Source organism: Elephantulus edwardii, unplaced genomic scaffold (assembly GCF_000299155.1).
Source record: "Elephantulus edwardii isolate Elephantulus edwardi_28Jun2011 unplaced genomic scaffold, EleEdw1.0 scaffold00066, whole genome shotgun sequence".
NCBI lineage: Eukaryota > Metazoa > Chordata > Mammalia > Macroscelidea > Macroscelididae > Elephantulus > Elephantulus edwardii.
Window position 1 is genome coordinate 4,624,351 of NW_006399816.1, and position 22,368 is coordinate 4,646,718.

General features: G+C 52.2%; 1 protein-coding gene across 1 annotated transcript in view; it reads left to right on the top strand.

Moving 5' to 3' along the window:
• PSTPIP1 (proline-serine-threonine phosphatase interacting protein 1) overlaps positions 1–17,835 on the top strand; it is a 69,090-nt gene extending 51,255 nt beyond the window's left edge. Inside the window, exons 5-16 of the mRNA XM_006888373.1 lie at positions 5,989–6,023; positions 6,192–6,298; positions 7,503–7,565; positions 8,319–8,417; positions 9,850–9,895; positions 11,135–11,214; positions 11,828–11,926; positions 12,694–12,790; positions 13,398–13,485; positions 16,402–16,454; positions 16,681–16,805; positions 17,704–17,835. Of these exons, the coding sequence (XP_006888435.1) occupies positions 5,989–6,023; positions 6,192–6,298; positions 7,503–7,565; positions 8,319–8,417; positions 9,850–9,895; positions 11,135–11,214; positions 11,828–11,926; positions 12,694–12,790; positions 13,398–13,485; positions 16,402–16,454; positions 16,681–16,805; positions 17,704–17,835 (1,024 nt within the window). The remainder of the gene's footprint in view (positions 1–5,988; positions 6,024–6,191; positions 6,299–7,502; positions 7,566–8,318; positions 8,418–9,849; positions 9,896–11,134; positions 11,215–11,827; positions 11,927–12,693; positions 12,791–13,397; positions 13,486–16,401; positions 16,455–16,680; positions 16,806–17,703) is intronic.
• The last annotated feature ends 4,533 nt before the right edge of the window (positions 17,836–22,368 follow it).

A 22,368-nucleotide genomic window follows, 5' to 3' on the forward strand; every position in this document is an offset into this window, starting at 1 on the left:
AGGGAGGAAGAGGAGGAGGGAAAGAGAGAGAGAGAGAGAGGATGTCCTTTGTAATACTGAACCATACAGTTGTGCTGGCCTGCAGCTGTCAGCACTGGGAACAGGTGGGGTCGGGACAGGGAAGCCTGGTAGGTGACCTAGAGTGCATAGAGGCTGCCATCCCTGACCAGCTGTCCTGGACACAGGGAACACACAAAGCAGTAGGTCTAGCCAGGCTTGTAGGGGCAAACAGGAGATGGAGGTAAGCATGAACTTGGACCAGAATGGGCTGAACGTCCATCCAGCAAGGCTGCTGCTTTGGGAGGGCCTCCCAACAACTGGGAAAGGCAGGAGGAAGAACGAGTTCTCAGAGACTGATTCCTTAGAGCCAACCTTGGCCTAGGAGAGGCCAGAGAGAAAGGCCATGGGGTAGGCGGGGCACAGGGAATTTGGGATGAGAAGGAACTCAGTGTTTCTTAAGTGTTGAGTTTGCAGGTCTGGCCTCTGAGGCTGGGAACAAAGGGTAAGCAGAAGGTATTAGGATTATCTGAAGTGTTCACACACAGCCCAGTGGGGTGAGATTGGATCCAAGTCGACAATAGGGACACAGTGCTTAGAAGGGAAAGAAAAAAAAATGTCAGGCAAGGGAGAGTTAGCACGTGCAAAGGCCCTGAGGCAAGAAGAAGAGGTAAGGAGCTGGGTGACTGAGGAGCTGAGAGGGTTGTTGATGGGTAGGGAATGGAGTTGGAGGGCTGGAGATAAGGAGGCAGGTATGAGATTTAGGAGACGGCGTGAAGATGGTGACAGGGTAGGGAGAGAAAGATGCCAAGGATAGCTCCTGAGTTTCTGAAGACTGTAGCCAGATAGAATCAGTTGGCTTCACTGAGTTGATGGCTCTATAGCTGTTTTATTGATCAGGGGCTGAGTACAATTTGGGAACATACAGAAATCCAAAAGGAAGTGAAGCCTAGGCAGTGGATGTGCTGCTCCTGACTTCCAGGAGAGGTCTGGGCAGAAGTGGCTATGAAGATGAGTGAGGGATATGGAAGCCAGGGTGTCAGTGAGAGTGGATTAGGATGAGGGAGGGCCTCCGTGAGCCTCGAAGGGCTTGGAGACTGAATGTTCCAGGAAGGGAAGGGATTGGTGGACAGCTGACCCTTCAACAACTCAGGAAGAACGGCCAAGTTGGAATCCATATAATCACTTTTTATTGCAATACAAAATTTCTTGGAGAAACAAAGTTCTCACACAGAGATTATTAGCATCACAGAGTTTTAAGCAGGTACAACATTTGAGTTCACTGAAACAAACCCAAAACACCTGAATCTACTGCCATGGAGTCACTTCCCAGTTACAGAAACCCTGGAGGACAGAGAACTGCTCCACAGGGGGCTGAGGCTGTAGATCTTTCTAGGAGCAAATCTTTCTCCCTCAGAACTTGGTGGGTTTGAACCACTGACCCTCTGATTAGCAATGGAATGCTTTTAACCGCTGTGGTATCCTGATGTCTTCACTGCAATAGCAACAGGAAGTGGGGAGAAATCCATATATTATTGGAGCCATGCAATTCAAGGTGCTCAGAGCCAACTGTTCTTGCTGCTGAGAAGTAAATTCTGTCAGAGATGAGTCCTGAGCAACTGTCCTCCAAGGGAAGGTGGGGTCACCGTGGCTGCCACCCTCCCCCACCTGTGGCAGGAAGCAGAGGGCTGGCCTTCCCTGGTCTCACCTTCCACCATCTCTTACCAGCTATGTGGCCATGTGACTCTTTCTTTACCTCTCTGTCCTTAGTATATCTCACCTGTAAAATGGGAATAACAAAGGTGTACCCTACTCCTTGCAGAGTTGTAGGGATTAAATAACCTGGGCCATGGCATTGGTAGCCCTTGGAGATGTGTTAAAATATACAAAATGAATGTATAAAAACAAATTTTTTTAGAATTCAACAAAAAAATTTCATGCAATGTCTAGGGTTCTGGCTTCAGGAGGACGGGTATGAGGCTTGAGAAGCTGCCTTCTCAACAAGCTCACAAGCAATGTTGATGCTGCTGCCCTGTGCTCACTTTTTGACAGCCACTTGTTTAAGTAAAGGCATCTGGTGTCAAGTATGCCCTCATGGTTTTCTCCCAGGCCTTGATCTCTGTGTGTCCTGTCAGGTGGCTTGCTCCTTCTTGGATCTCATTTTCCTCAGGAACCCAGAGAGGAAGGCCCTCCCTGTGCAGATGGCTTAGGAGAGATAGATGGTCGCTAGAGGGCTGCCTGGAAGGGTGTCATGAAGCCATGTGGACGCCAGGGGGCAGCCAAGCTACTCCACAGAAAGAGGCAAGAACCCTGCAGAGCCCAGAATCACAGCACTGGTAACAAAGACCTTGCTTATATGTGACCCTCAGCAAGCCTGGCCTTGCTCTGGTCTCAGTTCCCCTTAAATGACTATCTTGAAAGAGTGTGACACCTCAGACATCCGGGTAAGGAAGGAGCCAGAGAATAATTTACCTCTGAGGTTAAGGGGATATACAAGTGGGGGATTTTACCTCTGACAGTCAGGGCCAATTGGCATGTGTCACGCATCTATTTCTTTGTGGAGACTCGGGGCCCATGAGACCATGCAGGAGCAGCTGCAGGCATGGGTATCCATCACACACTTGCTCCCAAGTGAGACTGCTCTTTACCCACACAGGGTGAGGCGGGGTCCTTGCATCTGAGGTCTCATCCAACTAGGGTGTTCTGATAAGAAGGGAACATTTGGCAAATTCTTAGGGGAAATACTAGGAGGACCACTCAAGTCACTTTGTAGGGGACTGTGGGACCTTCCAGGACTTGTCAGGGTGTGAAGAAGCCACAATTGTCCCTGACATTGTTAAGTACTTTTTGAAGGTCTTGATGTTGTTTGTTGTTGTTGTTAAGTGCCATAGAGTTGCTTGTGACTCATAGTGACCCTATGTACAACAGCTCTGGACTCTGCTTTATCTTGAGCCAATCTCATTATCTTTGGCACACCTACCCCAATACCCTAGTCACTGAGTCAATACATCTCATCCAGGGTCTTCCTGTCTTGTGCTGTCTCTCCACCCTTCCAAGCATGACGGTCCTTCCTTGCAATATGCCCAAAGTACGTCTGATGGAGCTTCAAAATCCTTGCCTCCAAGGAGCAGCCTCGTTTCACCCTCTCCAGAATGAACCTGTTTGTTCTACTAGCAGTCCATGGTATAGTCAATACTCTTCTCCAGTACCACAACTCAAAGGCATTGATTTTTCTTCTATCATCCTTAGTCATTATCCAGCTCTTTGCTACATATCAATTGTGAAGACCATGACCTGGGTCAAGCTTTTATAAGAAACATAAACACAGACTGTGTACATGGATTTCACCTGATAGTATGCACAGGAATCAGATAGATTCCATCTGTGGAAATAATCACTGGAGAAGCTTAGTATCAGCTGTGAAAACAAGGTCAGGTGCTGACCGTGGAACAGCCCATCAACTACTCATATGCAAGTTCAAACTAAAGCTAAAGAAGGTTAAATCAAATCCACAAGAACCAAAACTTGACTTTGCATTTATCCCACATGAATTTCAAAACCCTCTCAAGAACACATTTGAGGCCTTGAACGCTAATGAGTGAAGGCCAGATGAGATGTAGGAGGGTATCAAGAATATCATCCAGAAAGAATGCAAAAAGGCATTACAAAGACAGAGGAAGAAGAAAAGACCATGATGGATGTGAGAAGAGACTCTGAATATTGCCAGCAGAGCGCCGAGAAGCCAAAGCAAAGGGAAGAAATCTAAAAGTTAAGGAGCTGAACAGAAAATTTCAAAGGGCAGCAAGGGAAGACAGAGTATTTTGAAATGTGCGAAGAGCTGGAGTCAGAAAATCAAAAGGGCTGAACTTGCTCTCCATATCTTAAGCTGAAGAAACTGAAGAACAAATTAAAACTCGAGCTGCAATACTAAGATGCTTTGGGCAGAGTATCAAATGACACAAGAAGCATTAAAAGAAGGTGAAGGAGTTACTGTACCAAAAAGAAATGGTTGATACAGAAAAATGTAATGAAACAATGTGTGAGCAAGAGCTTGTGGTGATAAAGGAGGAAGCTCAAGTTAATCTGAAGGAACTGACAAAGAACAAAAGCCCAGAAATTGAAGGCATACCAATTGACACATTTCAACAAACAGACGCTGCCCTGGATGTACTCACCCAGTTGTGCCAGGAACTCTGAAGGACAACGACCTGGCCAACTGACTGGAAGAGATCAATATTTGTTCCCATTCCAAAGAAAGGTGATTCAACAGAGTGTGGGAATTACCAAACAATATCATTAATATTATATGCAAGCAAGATTCTGCTGAAAACTATCCACAAATGACTGGAACAGCATATCAACAGAACTGCTAGAAGTGTAGGCTGGGTTTAGAAGGGATTGTGGCACTAGAGACATTATAATAGCCAATGTTAGAGGAACCTTAGCTGAAAGCAGAGAGTACCAGACAAATGTCTATCTGTGTTTCCTAAACTAGGAAAAGGCATTTGTGTGGATCACAACAAACTGTGGGTAACACTGAAAAGAATGGTAATCCCAAAACACTTGACTGTGCTTATGTGAAACCTATGCTTGGACCAAGAGACAGTCATCAGAACAGAGCAAGGAAACACTACATGGTTCAAAATCAGGAAAGGTGTACAAAGGTCCTGATAGAATTATTTAAAGGTCCTGATAGGTTATTTATACATAGAAATACACTTATTCCACACATTTAAACTATCTTGTTTGTGCTACTATTCTCCCTATTTCAGAGAAGGGAAAATGAAAACATAGAGGTTAAGTAAATTGTCTGAGATCACACAGCAAGTAGGAGGCCAAGCCTGGATTGAACACACTGTCTGGCTGTTGGGCTCCAGGACTTGTTTCTAATACCTATTGGGATCTAGAGTAAGAAGAAGCCTCATGCCTGAGTCCTGCTGGTTTCCTAGGTTGGACTTCCACACCCTCTCCTTTCCCCAGGAGGGGGTGCCCAGCCCTCTATGAGATCCCTGACCCAGAGAGCCAAGGGGCTGGGAGAGGTGCAGGTTTGTGCAGGCTGTTCTGTCTGGGCCCTTCTGCCCTGGGGCACCCCAAACCCCATCAGCCACATCACTGCTTCCACTGTCCATCGAGCTTCTGCATCAGAGTTACCAGCTCAAATGCAGAATGCTTTGTTAACTTCAAGTTTCAGAAAAACAACAGACACTTTTAAAATGCCTGTTCCAGATGTCCAATGAGGGAATACTCTCCTCCTCCTCCTCCTCCTCCTCCTGGGCCTGGTACCACTCTCACCCCTACCCCACCCCCACCCCCAGCCCCGCTCTGCAGTGCTCTCTCTGACACCCTCTTGGTAGCTGTCTGGGCCCACATCTGGCTCACCTGAATCCCAGATCATTGTACCCTAAAGTAAACACTTCACTTCTCCCATTGACCCCCTCAAATCCACTCGATTTCTGGTGCCCCACTCAGCAACCCCGTGATGAGGTGGGAGGAATCTCTCACCATCCTCACCTGTCATCTTGTCTGTCCACCCTATCCATTAACCCTCACAGGCCTCTCTGGGAACCCCTCTCTGCCTTCCCTTCTCTCAAAGACCTCCCAAACTTCCTGCAAGTGGCCTGAGGACTCCCCCCCTGCCCTAAGTCCAGCCTGAGGGCCCTCAGAACCTGAACAGCTGGAGAGACAGGGAGGGGATGTAAAGAGGATGAAGGTCTCACCTTCCCCAGGAACACAGGCAGGAAGTGGGGGCTTTTACAATTCCCTCATCACCCCTAGCAGATGCTGTGTTTGTTTTCTAATTCTCAGTGAGAGGGATTTGTCTTCCAGAGATGCCCCCTGGAGCCATTTGGCCAATCCCTGTCTGGCTAGGGCAAACTTTGATCTGGATAATGTGTGAGTCCCCAGGGCCCTCTCCTCAAATCAGTTCCTGCCGCCAGGACTCAGGTTCATGCTGTGCCTTCTGCGCCCTGACCCAGCCTTTCTGTCTTGCAGCTCCCTGAGGGCCTCCTTCGACTCCCTGAAACAGCGTAAGTCTGCCCCCCAGACTGCAGGGGGCAGGACCTCCTTAGACCACTGAGCCAGGAGAATTTGGGAGGGACAGAAGACGGGGTGCAGGGGCCAGGTAGGTCCAGACAGGAGGGAGCGTGCAGGTGGCCACAGTCCATCATCTCTTAAACCTCTCTGTTCTGCACCAGAAATTGAGAATGTTGGCAGCTCCCATATCCAGTTGGCCGTGGCCCTGCGGGAGGAGCTGCGGAGCCTGGAGGAGTTCCGTGAGAGGCAGAAGGAGCAGAGGAAGAAGGTGAGGGGTTGCTGGAGGGAACGGTTGCCTTTCACCAGGCTCCCAGCTTTGAGGCCACTCATCACTTCTTTCTGGGGCCCTCTGACAGACCATAGTACAGGGGTTGATGGACTAAGCTTGGGAATCCTGACCAAGGCCACAGTTCCTCTGTGCCTCAGTTTCCCTTTTACAGAAAGGAGTACATATGCCCACTTTTTGAGCTTTGCGAGCTCAGGGCAGAACCAGGCCCCTGGAGTGCTGACAGGCCAGGCACTGGCTCCCATTCGTGGCTCCGGTCACAGAACTCCAGTGTGATTGCACCCTGTATGTCATGCCAGTCTCGGCCTCAGGCTTTCAGGCTTCTAAATTTGGATTCCAGAGCAGACAGTAAGTCCCCAAAGCCAGCACCCCCGCTGGAGCAGGCGACCCTCTGAGGTGAGACTCACCCACAGAGCACCTGCCGTGACTGACCTACTATTTTGAGCCCTCCTGTGGCGAGAAGAGCCATGATTCCCACAGGCTGTTGAGTGGCTGGGGCCCTGCAGGCAGGAGCTGCCATGTGTGTGCTGGGCCTGTGTGGGTGGGACGTGTGTGCACATGTGCGTGCAGAGAGCATGGGCACATCTGTGAGCACATGTCCTGGTCTGGAGCTGTGCATGGATGTGCCTCTGTGACAAGGTGGCTTGCTGGAGTCCCCCCAACGGGCACACACTGGCTCTGTCCCCAATTCGAGGGGCATTTCACTCCCAGTCCTCCTCATATCTCATCACCCAGGCTGTCTCTAGGCAGCAATTCATCTTGTCTCTGGGAATAAGAAGTCTGGGAGGCAAAGTGTGAGGGTGCAACAGCCTGGTGTACCCCTGTGTGCACACGTGTGTATGTGTGGGCAGCTGGGAGTGGGGGGCTGTTAGTATGCACTTGTGAGTGTGTGTCACCGGGACATTGCATGCTCATCTGGGTCAGCGTGTGTGTACATCTGTTTGTGGACAGGTGCTGGTAAAGAAGGATGCGTGTTGTGTGTATCTGTGTACGTGTGTGATTCTGCAGCAAAGAGGGCGTGATGGGCTCCCCTCGGTTTCTCTTCAGCTCTGTTCTGAGGAAGGAGGGGACTTGTCACTCAGAGCTGGGGGGCTGCTGTGCCTCATCCCAGGGACACCCGTCCTCTTGGCCTAGGGGAGCATCCTGAGGCTGCAGCCCCCTGCTCAGAGCCTCCTGTCCCCTGCAGTACGAGGCCATCATGGACCGTGTCCAGAAGAGCAAGCTGTCCCTGTACAAGAAGACAATGGACGTGAGTGTGAAGGCGGGAGCGGCAATGTTCTGGGTGTGGTCCGGGGTCTTGGTCTGGGATCTGGGATGGGTTTACCTCGGGGTTCGGTGTGACTATATCAATTGAGTGTTTGGAGCTGAACCAGCACCAAGGTCCCGAGTGGATCAGCCAGGCCTTGCCTGTAGGGGACTAACGGGCAGCTTGTCTCGGACAGTGGTCCCTGTGACACATGTTGTCATCTGAGAACTCTGTGGATCAAGGGAGGGGGGACCTGTCAGCAGCACTCTATCAGATGCTCGGCAATAAGGGAAAACAGTATTTTGTCAGAGGGACTGATGCCTTGAGAATGTAGTGAGTTAAATGTGGGCGTGTTAACCAAAAGGTTAGCGGTTCAAACTCACCAGCGGCTCCACAGGAAAAAGACACAGACCCAATGGGGCAGTTCTATGAGGAGAAATAGACTTGACAGCAAGGCTGATGGCAGGGACTGTGGATGTATGTAATGTTCAGGGGCCGGCTGTCAGTTTGTTAAGACCACGATCATAAAGTGGTCAGGACCCTGGGAAGAGCTGAACTGTCCCCGGTGGCAGGTGGCCTGGGTGTTAGACTTTGCCAATAGCTCTACCCCTTCTCCACACTATTCCAGATCCCCACCCCTGGCAAGGGTATCCTCACTCTACCCCCAGAACCCCAAAAGGCAGAAAGTAGGCTGAGCTGAGAAACCCCCACTGAGGTTCTGTGCAGCCCCCTAAATCTTTCCCTCTACACTCCTAGTCTAAGAAGACGTATGAACAGAAGTGCCGGGATGCGGATGACGCCGAACAGGCCTTTGAGCGCATCAGTGCCAATGGCAACCAGAAGCAGGTGGAGAAGGTATGTGGGGTCACTAGGACCGAGTGTCAGCCAGGGTACATGCAGGACAGGTGTTGCAGATGCTTCCGGGCAAACAATGATGCTGGGCCCCCGGGCTCCTCACTCTACACACCCTTTCCGGACCTCAGTCTCCTCATCTGTGGAATGGGGTATCAAGAATCTCAGGCCTGGGTGGATGGGGCCAACATGACCGCTTTGCCCTCTCTAAGCTGCACCTCGGGCCCCAGTCCTTGGAGCGGACCTTCTGCGGCCCAGACCAAAGGTCACAGGACAGAAGTAGCAGCTGCAACAACCCAGCCCACTCCCCCAACCCACCTGCCATCTCACTGGACACCACACTCCAGAGACTCTTGTAGAGAGGAAACTGAGATCCCCAGATAGCTGGCCCACTGACCAAGATCTTAGAGCCAGGATGCAAAAGAGAAAAGATTCAAATCCAGGCCTGTTCAGAGCCCAAGCCCTTGATGGCTCTGCCCTCTGAGCTACCTTAGGAACAGTGTCCCTTGGCCCAGGTTGGGTGGGAACGTCAGAGCCACCAGCGCTCAACAACATATCTCACCCATTGTGTAGAGAGGTAAGCTGAGGCCTAGAGGTGGCAGGCCCCAGAGGGTAAATTGAGATACTCAAATCAGAAGGTCAGGGCCTGAGTCCTGACCAGTGAATTCAGCAGTGGTCAATGAGGCCACCAGACTTGGGCCCTGATCTGCCCTCCTCCCTCTAGTTTTCATCTGTGTCTTCATGGGCTGGAAGTTTCTGATATTCCTTTAAATTTGTTTTTTTTTTGTTTGTTTGGTTTCTTTTTCTAATCAGCCTGGGATACTGAGTGGGGTAAGGGTGGCAGTAAATGTTGGCTATGTTGTTAAGGAGAGACAACAGGTCTTTGGAGAGGGACATCATGCTGGGCAGAGTGGAGGGACAGCGCAGGAGGGGAAGACCCTCTATGAGGTGGATTGATTCAGTGACTGGGGTAATCGGGATGGATGTGTCAGAGGCAGTGAGATTGGCACAGGACAGAGCAGGGTTTAGGGCTGTTGTACATAGGGTCGCTATGAGTAGCAAGCGACTCGACGGCACATAACAACAACAACAATGTTGTTAAGAGGGATTATTCTTTGGAAAGGGACATCATGCTTGGAGGACCCTCAGTGAGATGAATTGACACAGTGACTGCAGCAATGGACTCTAGTGTGTCATAGCTGATGAGGGTGGCACAAGACAGGACAGGGTTCAGATCTGCTCTTCACAGGGTCACTGTGAGTCGTACTTGACTTGAAGACACATGACAACATACCCACAGTCTGCTCCTGAGTGTCCCCTGGGAGGTGGAGGAGGGAATGATGGTCACTTCACAAGCTCAGAGCCCCAGGACTCCAGGGTGGTTTTGGGTGGCCCTGGCTCCTGCCCGGTGCTTAGTGCTGCTTCTCTGTCTCAGAGCCAAAACAAAGCCAAGCAGTGCAAGGACTCAGCCACGGAGGCAGGTATGTGGGCCCCGCCCGCCTTCAAGCACTTCCTAGTTCTTACACTGATTTTTGTATTTCTGCCATCAAACCTTTCTCTCCTTTGCTGAAACTGTTCTTGGTGCTTTATATGTTTTGTTTTAGTTATATATATATATATATATATTTCTTTCTTGTGACTTTAACAAAGGTTGTTTAAAAAAAATTTGTATTTCCATTCATTCATTGTTGCACATTTTCCTCTCTCCCCTCTCCCCCCCCTTCTCATTTCTCTTAAAAAAATCATTCATTGTCGCCCGGTGCTTTACATGTTCTAACTAACTGTTGCAATGATCCTATAAGATTGTTGTTGTTATGTGCTGTTGAGTCAGAACCTACCCATAGCTGACCCTACAGCAGGTTTTCAGAGGCAGCAAATCTCATGAGAGGAGACTGACCATCTTTCTCCGGTGGAACAGTTTTTATTATCAGATGAGAAACCAGGAACAGAGAGATTTAATGACTTGCCCAACATCACACATCCAGTTAGTGGTGATAACTGCATTTGAACGTAGGATGTCTTACCCCAGAGCTCAGGATTTGGGATACATCAATGTAGATGGGATGTAGACTCCTGTCTGTCTCTCTCCGTCACACACACACACACACACACACACACACACTTTTCTCTCTCTCTGTCTCACACACACACTTACAGCCTTCTCAGGCCCTTTGTCTCCTCAGTCTTTCACCTGATACCAGGATCCCCTCTGCCTCCTAGTGCCCCTTGTCACGGCTCGCACACCTCCTGTGACAGAGACTCCTCCTCCTCTTCCCCAGAAGGCTCTCCTTTCTGCACTGCCTCTCCCATGACCTGGCTATTCCGCTGGCTGGGAGCAGGTGTCCCCTAGAGATCTGAGGGTGGGGGTCATGACCCAAGTCTCCCTGTGCTCCCACTGGCCCTCTCCAGTGTACTGCTGTCCTCTCTGACCTCACTGTCCCATTTGGAAAGAGAAGAGGTGGGACCCAGGGATGGGGAGAGAATTTACTCCAGCCTTGTGTCTCATATGTCTCCCCTCTAGGCCTCAGCACATCTGAGCAGACTTGTGTGGCTGAGACACCCTGAAAAGAACAGAATAGGGAGCAGCCCCATCATGCAGATGAAGCACGGGGAGGGGGGCTCTAAGAATGGAGGCAGTGTTCAGATGTGCAGGGGAGCTCATGTTTAGGGCTGTGGGGCATCTCAGCCCCTCGGCCGTCCTGAGGGCTGCCATGTTCCAGATCGCGTGTACAGGCAGAACGTGGAGCAGTTGGAGAAGGTGCGGGCCGAGTGGGAGCAGGAGCACCGAACCACCTGCGAGGTGCGTGACCTCAGTGTGGAGCCTCAGCTTCCCTAGGGCATAACGGGAACAAGCCCACCCCTGTTCTAGCGGTTTCACAGGGAACACATAAGGCAGGGTGGGTAAAGGCATCATTCATTCATTCATTCACGCATGCACCCGCTTACTTACCAGGCCCTGTGCTGGGTCCCTGCCCCCAAGATGCTAACTCTGTCATCTGGCTTTGTGCCCTAGGTATTTTTTGTCCCAAATTTGAAAGTCTAGATCCAATTTTACTAAGATGGGGGCTCAGATAAAACCCACAGCTTTCCTGGGCCCCTGCTGATGTCAGGGCCTGGGAGACAGACCTCAGGACTCTGGTCCCACATTCTTCTCACTCTCCCCACCCCATGACCTTTTCCAATGTGTAATGGGGTCTGGAGGGAGTGTGGAGGTAGGAATCCCATGACCAGCTCAGCCTCCCTTCCCAGATACCCCAGGTGTTGGTAAGGAGTTAGGAATGGGGCCCACAGGGAGGGAGGCCCACAGGGAGGGGCCCTCAGGGAGGGGGGCCCACAGGGAGAGCCTTCAGATTAGGCTTTCAGTAGAGGGGGCCGGTGTCCATCTCATTGCTCATCTTCCCCACCCCACTCAGGCCTTCCAGCTGCAGGAGTTTGACCGGCTGACCATCCTGCGTAACTCTCTGTGGGTGCACTGCAACCAGCTCTCCATGCAGTGCGTCAAGGACGATGAGGTGGGGGCCGGTGGGCCAGGTGGGGAGAGGGCAGTGTCGGTCAGGCCTGCTGAGCTGGTCAGCAAGCACCTCGTCCTCGGTGGTCCTGGCTGTCAAACCCCAGGTGTTCTGCCTCTTTTCCCATCGCCCCAAGGGTGGGAGCTCAGTAAGGATCCCCTGGGCCATCGGCTCCTCTGCTGGGAAGATGGCTTTTCTTTGTCCTCCATGCCAAGCTTTCTCCTCTGTCTTGAGGGTCACAGAGCCCCTGAATGTCTGTCAGGGAGGGGCAGAGGGTAAGTGGACCCAGCCCTCAGAGGCATGTGGACAGCTGAAGGACTCTCTGTCCCGGGCCTGGTGCTAATTGCAGCCACAGCTCCCATGGTGGCCCTCAGAGGGCACAACAGAAGCAGTGGGGGCTCTGGATCCCTGTAACTGGAACCCCTGCTGCACTGCATTCTTCCCCATGGACTTGACCCTTCTTTTGCTGAGTTTCCCCACCTGTGTAATGGGGTAAATGATGTCCACCTTAGAGACCAGCCATGTTAAGTCCCTTGCACAGGGCCCTGATCACAACAAGTGTTCAGGGACAGGAGAGGCTTAGCTACCGGCATCCTGCCATTCAGGCAGGTGGTGACGGCTCACAAATTACGTGCCCAAGTCCCTCCCTGAACACAGGTGCTGTGCTGTGCATCAGGCTTGGAGGAGGCTAGTGATATGAGGGCTCACGGGTGGAGTTCTTGTCCCAGAGGAGACATTGGGGTGAGCTCCTCCCTCCTCTTCTCCCCCAGCTCTACGAGGAGGTGCGGCTGGTGCTGGAGGGCTGCAGTGTGGACGCTGACATCAATGGCTTCATCCAGGCCAAGAGCACAGGCACCGAACCCCCAGGTGAGCTGTGTGTAGGCTGGCCTCCTGCTCAGGCCCTCTGGATGAGCTCCTTGGCCAAACAGGGGCTGGGAGTGAGGGACAGGGCAGTCCCGTGGCGGGGGTCCCTCACCTGCAACCTCCCAGAGGTAGTGGACAAGCAGAACTGCATGAAGAGTTATATGAGATTCAGAAATGGGGAGGAGAGGAGAGGGTTAGGGGTTAGGGACCTCCTCAGAGTCCCCACCTCAGCCTGCAATCTACCCCCCCCATTAGTGGCTCCCACTAAGTCAGACCCCAGGTGTTCTGCCTCTTTCCCCATCGCCCCAAGGGTGGGAGCTCAGTAAGGATCCCCTGGGCCATCGGCTCCTCTACTGGGAAGATGGCTTTTCTTTGTCCTCCATGCCAAGCTTTCTCCTCTGTCTTGAGACAGACAATTTGGCCTCGTTGAGTCTCTCATGGGATGGGGGAAGCCTCTCCTGGCCCCAGGTGCCATTATGGGCTCAGGCTGGAATGGGAGAGTGGAGCCCTAGCTTGAGGTCTCTGGTGAGGACAGCTGGGCATGTTGAGCGGCCCAGAGTGTTGCCCATGTGTCCTCAGTGGCACAGCCTCATAGCCTTGCTGTCTGCAGCCCCAGTGTCCTACATGAGCTACTATGATCGAGAGGCCACCCCATCCGGCAGCCCCGGAGCACCATCGTCCTGCGGCATGATGAAGAGGTGAGGGATGGCTGGCACCTGCTGGGCCACAGAAGAGAGGGCTGGCAAGTGGGTTCTGCTCGTCCACATGCAACTAACTCACGCCACACATACGTCCTGAGCACCCACATGTGCCTGGTGCAGCCCTTTGGCAGAAGACAGGCTCAAGCCAGTCTCATGGAGCCCTCTGGGTGAGGTGACGCAGACATTAAATAATCACACCTCAGCTATCTGTACTCAGAGCATAGTGAGTTCTGGGTGGAGCTGTGATGCTGTGTGTGTGTGTGTTTCAAGTCCACCAGCTCTTCTCTGAGAGGAAGATGAGCAGTTGTCCTGGTGAGATTTACAGCCTCTGAAACACAGGAGGATCAGCTATGAGCTGGTTCTGACTTGACTTCAATGAGAGATAATTGGTGTGTGTGCTCAGTGTTCTGGGGACAGTTCTTTGTCCCTTGGGCCCCACTCCTAGTTCTAGGTGCCCTGGACCATCAAGTTGAGGGGGTGTATCCTCCCACTGGCACGATCGGGGCATGGGAGCAGGAGCCTTAGGATTCTCCAGGCTACCCCTGCCCTGGGCTGCCTGTGGTCAGCTGAGTCCTAGGGCCACACCTCCATCTGCTGCTTGGACGTGCTTCATGCCCTCTCTCCGTCCCGGGGTTCAGACTGGGGACCTAAGAACTCTGCTGGCTTAGGCCTGGGTGATGGTGGTGCCAGCATCACAGCCTGCCCAGGAGGAGCCTCCCAGCAGCCAGGTCTCAGGACGCCAGGTGCCGCGTCTGGGCATCGCTAAGCACATGTGTGCTTTATATCATGTGGTGCCTGTGTCCCAACCCTCGAGAAGCCTCCCTGACATCCTCTCTCCAACCAACCTCCACAATGAAGAAGCTGCAGTCTCATGGGGTCCCTGTGTGGGAGGTGAGACAGAGAGAAGGGGACCATGGATCTCCCCTAAGCCCTCCTGAAAGAAGCCTGGCAGGAAGCAGAGGCTCACGGGGAACCATCCATGCTCAGGGCAGGGCACACAGCACACTCCTTTGAGAATCCCACGAATGTGGTGGTCCCAACAGGCACATCCACATCCTCCCAATGTTTTAAAACTCTGGGACGCTGGCCTCTCTGCACCCCAGTGAGGGCCGGGATCTGGGGTGGCGGGCGGTCACTTAAGCAATCAGATGAGAGAACTGACCTAGGGCATCATCAGGTAAGGACAGAGAGGGTGTCTTGTGAGGATGAGATGGTGGATGAAGGCTATAGTGGGCACAGCCATAGCAGGGGGATGGCCAGCGGTATCAGATAGGCATCCGGGCCAAGCAGGTTTGAGGAGCTGGGGCAGGGGCCACAGCTGAGAGGTCAGGAGAGGAGAGGAGCTGGCATCAGAAGTGATGACCACTTGAGGGAACAGAGCAGGTGGGAGGTCGGTGAGGGTCTGGACTGTGGGGGAGGTGGCATGATTGTCTCAGCACACTCGGAGACTGGCCCACTCCCCACCCTCAGCACCGGCTGCTCGGCTTCTCCATCCGAAGCTTACCTGGCTTTACTGCCACCCGCATGAGCCTGTGTCAGCATCAGCCCTTCCCACAGGGGCCCCATGACTGTCAGCCATGTGCTTCCGTCCTGGGCACACATGTCCTCTTACAAACCCGCTGGGAGGGCCCAGCCTTCACTGTAGGGCCACTGCTAAGGCCTGTCGAGGTCTAGCTGCTTTAGTGGGTAAAACACAGCATCCACAGGGCTGCCCACTCCTGCTCAAGGGAGAAGCCAGTCCATGTGCTCTCTGTCTGGTCCAGACTTGCTGGCAGCCTCGCTTCTCCTTTCCCTCCTCCAAGCCCTGCACCTGCCACTCCGACCTTCTAAGTCCCTGAGGACAGGAGCAGAGTGTCACGTAGAGTAGGAGCTGGGCTGAGGGTGCTCATCCTGCCTGCTCCCCTACTTGGGGACCCAGATTTCATGGGTTCTTCTGACTAGCTACCCTAGCCCGGGCCAGGGGCCAAGGCGAAAGTGTCTTCATAGTGAGGGGAGGGACCTCCCCTCACTAAGGAACCATTTCAGGGACCATTACAGGCTCAAGTCATGGCCCAGCCCCCAACCTGGGCACTCAGGACCTCTGACCAACCTGCATTCCAGCATGTCGCCCACACCCTCCACTCTCCAAACCCCACTGGCTCAGTCCCTCTCTGCTTCTCTGTGCCCCCCTTGTTCACAACATGAACATCCAGCCCTGCCTCTTAACTTCATTCACCTTTGAAGACTTGGCAGGCCCACCTCCTCCAGGAAGCCTACCCTGAGACAGGAAAGTAGGGTCCCATAGGTTCTCCTTATTTAGTCATTACAATCCATTTTGTGGGGCGTCCCTGCCCCCTTCCCCATGAGGAGCCCCAGCATCTGAATCATGGTTTTTTGGTCCTTTTATTCAGCAAAACTTCATGACCTCGGCTGGGGCCATGCCAGCTGCCAGGGCAGGGGTGATTCTGCCCGTGTTGCCCCCAGAAACTCTTGAGTTCGAGTCCACTGAGAACCGCCTTTGGCACTGTCAGGAGGTGCCAAGCTGGCTAAGACACTGTGGGACTTAGAGAAGGAAAACTGTGCCAGTGAAGGCCCTATTGTGTGGGCATTGGCCCAAATCAGAAGGGCAGTTCATTTGCTTATGGGGACATCATTAGGAGCCTGTCTGGTGGGCACCAGCCCCAGGCTGCAGCAGAGCGCCTAGAACCTCTAGAGCGAGCCTCGAGGTCCTGCAGGAAGCAGGTCCTGAGAACAAGCAAAGGGTGTGCAGGGTGCAGCTGGGGGAGGCACCCTCTGGGGAGCTTTCATGCTGAGGGGCACCTGTAAGTTGTCTTGGTGCTTGACCTCTGGGCCTAAGACCGTTAGAGGCTCTTGGGGGCTCCCTGCCTGTCCTCCATCCCTTCCAGCACCCACCCTCTTTCCTCCCCACCCCAGGTTCTCCGGGCTGCTGCATGGAAATTCCAAGACATCGAATGCAGCTCTTGCTGGTAACTTGGGGTGATGTGGGGCCAACAAATGTGGCCGTAAGGGGGAGAAGATGACTCCTACATGGCACAGATGGGGCCATTGAGACCCCAAAGGGAGAATATATCCTTCAACAGCTAACTGGAGAAGGATGGGGAGAGCACTGAACCCCAGAAAGCTATGAAGAGGGGATTCTGGGTGGCACAGTCCTTGGGAAGGGACAGGATCTAGATTTCATCTTGCTCTTAGCCTCGACAGAGACGCTGAGCCACACTCCTGGGCAGAATGAGGATGTCTATGCTTCCATTGCCATGACGAACACGACAGGCTCCCCCACCAACGACTACAGGGCACTCTATGACTATAAAGCACAGGTGAGCCCCTCATGTGACCCAGGTGGGTCCTCCTGGACAATGGCATACACAGGAGTCAGAAGTGACGGGCCACCGTGGGAGAGGGGTTTGCATTTTCCTGGAGGTGGGTGTCTGCACGTGTGGCTAGGGGTCCACGCGCACATAAGCATACGCACCGGGAAGGGGCTGGAGTGCTCAGAACTTAGGGGGTTCTGTGAGTGCTGACAAAACAAGTGCTTCATCTGCTTGGGTCTGTGTGCATGTGCACCTGGGGCACATGTGACTATGTGGTGCAGACATGGCGTGGTGTCTGCATTCGTGCACGTGAGGACATGCCCTCGTGCAGGGAGGCTGGCAGAGCCTGGGGCCACCTAAGGGTCAGGACCTTGTTCTCTGTGGCCACGGCCAAACTAGATCTTCACTAGGTCTTGATCTGAAGTTTACAAGGAGAGGCTGGGTTAAGGCCATCCCAGGGCACAGAGCCCCAAAGAATCCTATCTGCTGCTACCTGCTGAGGGGAGGGGTGCATCTCAGTAAAATCCAGTCTCCAGCTGGGGAGACAAGGCAGGAATGAAAGGAGTGTGCTTGTATGAAGAGCTGGGGAAAGAACGCTCTGGGAAAGGCTACTCAGGAGGATATGGGGGGCACCAGTGAGGGGCTGTGTGGGTGGTGAGTCTTGGGGTGAGAGCATGCCCATGGCTGTCACAGGGCATGGTGCCCACACCTCACACTTCTGTGCCTGACTCAGAGTATGAAAGAAGGCAGCTGCAGGGAAGTACAGCTCATTTGGAGGCGGGTATCTACAGTGACAAACAGCAGTGGGGACAGCAAATTCCACAAGTGGCCCCACATTCCCAGGGACTGCCCCAGCCCAGAGTCCTCCCAGCAGCCTCTCCAGCCTGTGCTCTCTCTTACACAGAATCCCGATGAGCTGGACATCTCCACAGGGGACATCATGGAGGTCATCGTGGCAGGGGAGGATGGCTGGTGGACAGTGGAGCGGAATGGGCAGCGTGGCTTCGTCCCTGGTTCCTACCTGGAAAAGCTCTGAGGAAGGGCAGGAGCTGTATGTGGACGGACCTCCCCTGGGATGGAGTCGGCAGGGGCCCACTGCTGCCTCGGCCTCGCTGCGGCCCCAGAACTGAGCCTGATGCCCTGGAGACGATGCTGGCTGTGCTTGGTGGGATCTCTTTCATGGGGAATAAAGGAGTGCCTTGTTTTCCTCTTTGGCCCTTCTTTCTTTACTCCACACTAGTGTCCAAATGCTCACTTTGGAGGGGGGACAGTGGGAGGTTCACACGGGTTCTTCTCCTTTGGCCCTGCCTTAACTGGAGAATCCACATGTTTACTGTCCTCTATTGGCCCCTCTGTATCTGGGATCACTAACTTGCTCATTCATGAACCTTTGTCAACCACCACCTTATGGATGCTGGGCCCAGTGAGCACAAGGTGAGTAAAGTCTCTAAATAGTGCTGGGCTCCCTTGCAAAATCTCCTGACTTGCCTTAGAGGACCAAACAGCCCAGAAAGCTGACCAACACAGAGGATGCCCCAGTGTGCACCGTGGGTACAGAGGATGCTGGGAATGAGCGAGGAGGAAGCCATACCAGGGCAGGAGAGAGAGGCTGTTGGGCTCCTTCCTGCCTCTGGCAGCTTCACAATGGGTGCAAGATGGGGGAAGTGGCTTACGGCTCATCCCTGGAACTTCCCAGAATTTAGAATGAAAGAAGATGGTGAAAGAATCTAATCCAACTTCCTGCACGTGCCTCCCAGGACACTCGTGAGGAACTGTGGTCCTGGTACACCCTCTGCTTAGACATCTCTGGTGACAGTGAACTCTTTACACCTCAGGGGACCCTCTGGATCTGTGGCTCTGGCACTGGTCCTGGCCCTAGCTGGCCAGTTACCCACTGACAGCAAGCATGTGAAGGACTACTTCATATGCCTGGACTAACAGCAGATGCCCCAGGTGGCAAAAGTGGAACTTTTGACCAATTCTGCCCTAGAGAGAGGACAAAGAAGGGACTTTCAGTCAAAGGGGGTGCTCCAGTGTTTCATACAGACACCCATCTTTATGCCTTCATCTTCATCATATGCAAAAAAAGCAAAGTGAGCTAAGTTAAACCAACACTTGGGGATGGAAATGTCCTTTGGTTTGTAGCCTCTCACCCATCTTAGATATATGGGCCCCTCGAGTCTAAAAGTTAAGGTAGTGAAAGAGTGGTTTCACGCTGTGGTGTTACTCACGTGGGGTCAGGCAGAGGTGGTGCGAGGACAGGCATGCTGTTACTGTTGTAGGGACCGACCATCAGGTTGACTGCGACTCATGGTGACCCTATGAACACACCTGAGGCTTGCCCGCCCCTGCACCACCCACCCCACCTGATATGCACTGTTAGAGTCGCCATGTCAATCCAGCTTGTCAAGGTAGCACGAATGTCTTTTTCCAAGAACTGGTCCAAGTATGTGAGGCTAAGCTTCACCATCCTCGCTTCCAAGAAGCACCCTGGATGCACTCACTTCCTCTCAGACAGACTTGTTTGTGCAGGGCTCCAGAGCTGAGGACGAGGCCACCCCTCCCACCACCCTTCCCACCAGAGGGGTGTGGGCCAGAGCTGGAAAAGGGGTTGGAGCAGATTGAGGTTTACAGCCTTCCAGAAATGCCATTTTTTCCTATTTACAGTGCAGGGAGGGTGACCAAATGCCACACTTGTCCCAGACCCACCTGAAGTCTACAAGTATGTGTGTGTGGGAGAAGATGTCTGTAATCCAGTGCTTTAATTTATGTTCTCCTGGAAGAAAGAGAGGAGTCTGATAAAAATATGGCTTTAAAAAAGCTTGCCTGGAACAAAGTCAGCCTGCATCAAAGTCGACCAGTCCCAGTCAGGTACCTGTCAGTCAGCACCAGAAGTAACTCAGCCGACATTCTGATGTCATCATTTTGATAGCCAGAACTGTATTTGATTAGGAGGGGTGCTAAGACAAATGGGTGCCCTCAAAGAACCTGCTCACTCCAGAAGGGGCAGCAGACACTATGTTGTCATTACGTGTGGTCAAGCTGATTCTGTGTCCTAGCGACCCCAGGGAGCTCTGGTGGCCTAGTGGTAAGCAGCTCCCAAAGGCACGTAGTTTGAATGCACTGGATGCTCTGCAGAAAGATGGAAAAATCTCTCATGCGCTTTGATTTCTTGCCTCTGAAAACCTGCCAGAGGGTCAGCTAAGGATCGGTTCTGACTTGGTGGCACATACAACTGACCTTACAGAACAGAGAACTGCCCCATGGGGTTTTCCAGGCTGAACTTTTTACGGGAGCAGCCTGCCAAGTCTCCTCTCCTGTGGAGTGGCTGGGCGTCACACAGGCCTTTTGGCAGGCAGGCAAGCACTGGACCCTTTGGTATCAGCTCTAGAATCTTTTTGACCCAAGGTAGATTGTGAGTGGGGCAGGGCAGCCAGGTGCAGGCCATCCGATGCCGAGATGACAGTGGCTTGCCTGGGAAGGGATAACTGGGATGGAATATTGTGAGAAGGAAGAGCTGTGCTGAACCCTGAGAGGAGGACAGAAGTCCCTCAGCTGAAGCAGGGACTGCAGAAGGAGAATCAGCAGGGACAGTGAGGGGGCAGGAGCCTCTCAGACACAGATGAAGGGAGCGTGACCCAAATGAGGAAGGACAGCCAAGTAAAGTGACCACTGGGTCAGGTTCTGTGTGGACACTGAAGTGCAAAAAAATGCTAGGTATCAGTGCTTTATTTATTCTTTGAAAATACCTTGTCACCTTGATTGAGCATTCCATTCCACTGCAAAGATTTTTTCCCAAACCTTTGCCCTAGATATTTATCATCATCTCTGACAGGTGCTGCAGTCTCTATGGCCCTAGAGGATGATGGGTAACAAGTGTTAGATAACCAGGGCTGTGCTCCAGTCACTCAAGGCAGCCAGAAAACAGAACCGAAAGCCACTCGTGGGTCACAATTTACACCGGGGGGGGGGGGGGCGGAAACACCACCACTGATCAGAGTCAGATTCACCACCTCTGCGGCTTTCTCTGTTCTAGTAAGCATCCAGTCACACTTAGCTGCTGGGAACCAACTGCATGGATGACTGGCCTTCAGAGGAGATGGTGCCAGATAAGAGGGGGCTGGTGGGTGTGTTATTGGTAGTATAAATAACTGCAGTTCTCTCCCTGACAGAGGGCTGCTCAAAGACAACAGAGCAATAGGGAGAAAGCAGAGCTTCTGGAGTCAGGAGAGCAGGGTCTGAATCCAGGCTCACACTCCTGTGGTCTTGGGCGAGTTACAATTTTGCTGGGCCTCAGTTTCATGATCAGTAAGATGGATACAACAAAATGATTTGCTGATGGCTATCCTTGCAAGGTTCATATTAGACAGAGGTTCATGCTGACGAGAAGGAGCAGCTTTTAATAAAAAGGCCTACCATCTCTGAATGGGGGTTACAAACAACAGAGCTTTCAGCTCAGCAAATCCTTGACATTCAGCATGCCCTCGGGAGAGGTTGGTTATATCTGTGAGTCCTCCCCAGTGGGGGCAAAGCCTTGTGCACCACTGAGATCCAACATCTAACTCCCACAGCCTTGGGCTCTGCCTAAGCCATTCAAGCTCAGTGTAGGCTTATCTTCTATGTGGCTTGGTTGGCTGCTATTGGAGATGTCTGTTTTCTGTTTCTCCATCCTGGCATGTGGAACAGCAGCACCAGGCAGGACAGTGGCCACTGACAGTGAGCTAACCATCCTGGGCATTTGGACAGGAAGAGCAGGACCACAAGATTAGGCTTTCAAACTGTGCCTGGCGAAGTCTGATTAGAGGTCAAGGGATGAGAATGGGGCTCTCTCTCCACCTCTGGTGGCCTAGTACTTAAGGAACTGAGCTGCCAACCCAAAGCTATTGGAGTCCACTAGCTGCTCCAAGGGAAAGAGATGGGCCATCTGTTCCCGTGCAGTTTACACTCTCTGAAAATCGGCTCCAGCACCAGTTATGAGTTGGTTCCAACTCAGTGGAACATAACACGACACATTACTTGTATAGCTTAGATATTGAACTAATGGTGGTTCTCAAGCTTGACTATTCAATGGAATTACCTGACAAGTTCTATTTTGTTTTTTAAAACTGGTGTTTTGTCCTCACCTTAGACAAACTGAGAGTGTGAGTATAAGTATTTCAAACATTTTCCTAGTAATTCTAACATGCAGCTACAATTAAGAACTTCCTGGCTAATGGGTTCTTCAGGTAAAAAAAATCTGAAAACCATATTCTTAGGGCACTTCAGTAGTCTATTTCAGACATTTGTGTCTCTTAGGTCCAGTTGCTGGAGATGCAAAAATGATTGAATCTTCTTCCAATTCTGTATTATAGTCTCACATCCATTCTAGTTCCCTCAGTGGGTAAGCCCAGGAAAGCAAGATCTGGTTATGAGACAATGTTCCCCAAAGGAGCAATCTAAACTCAGCAGTGTCCAAAGAAAGTATTTTGTATTATGTAGGAAAGTTCTGCAAAGTCATGGTATAATACCTCCTGGAGAGCTACACAGAACATGCAAAGTATTTTCAAGAACTGCAAAGATGCAGAACACT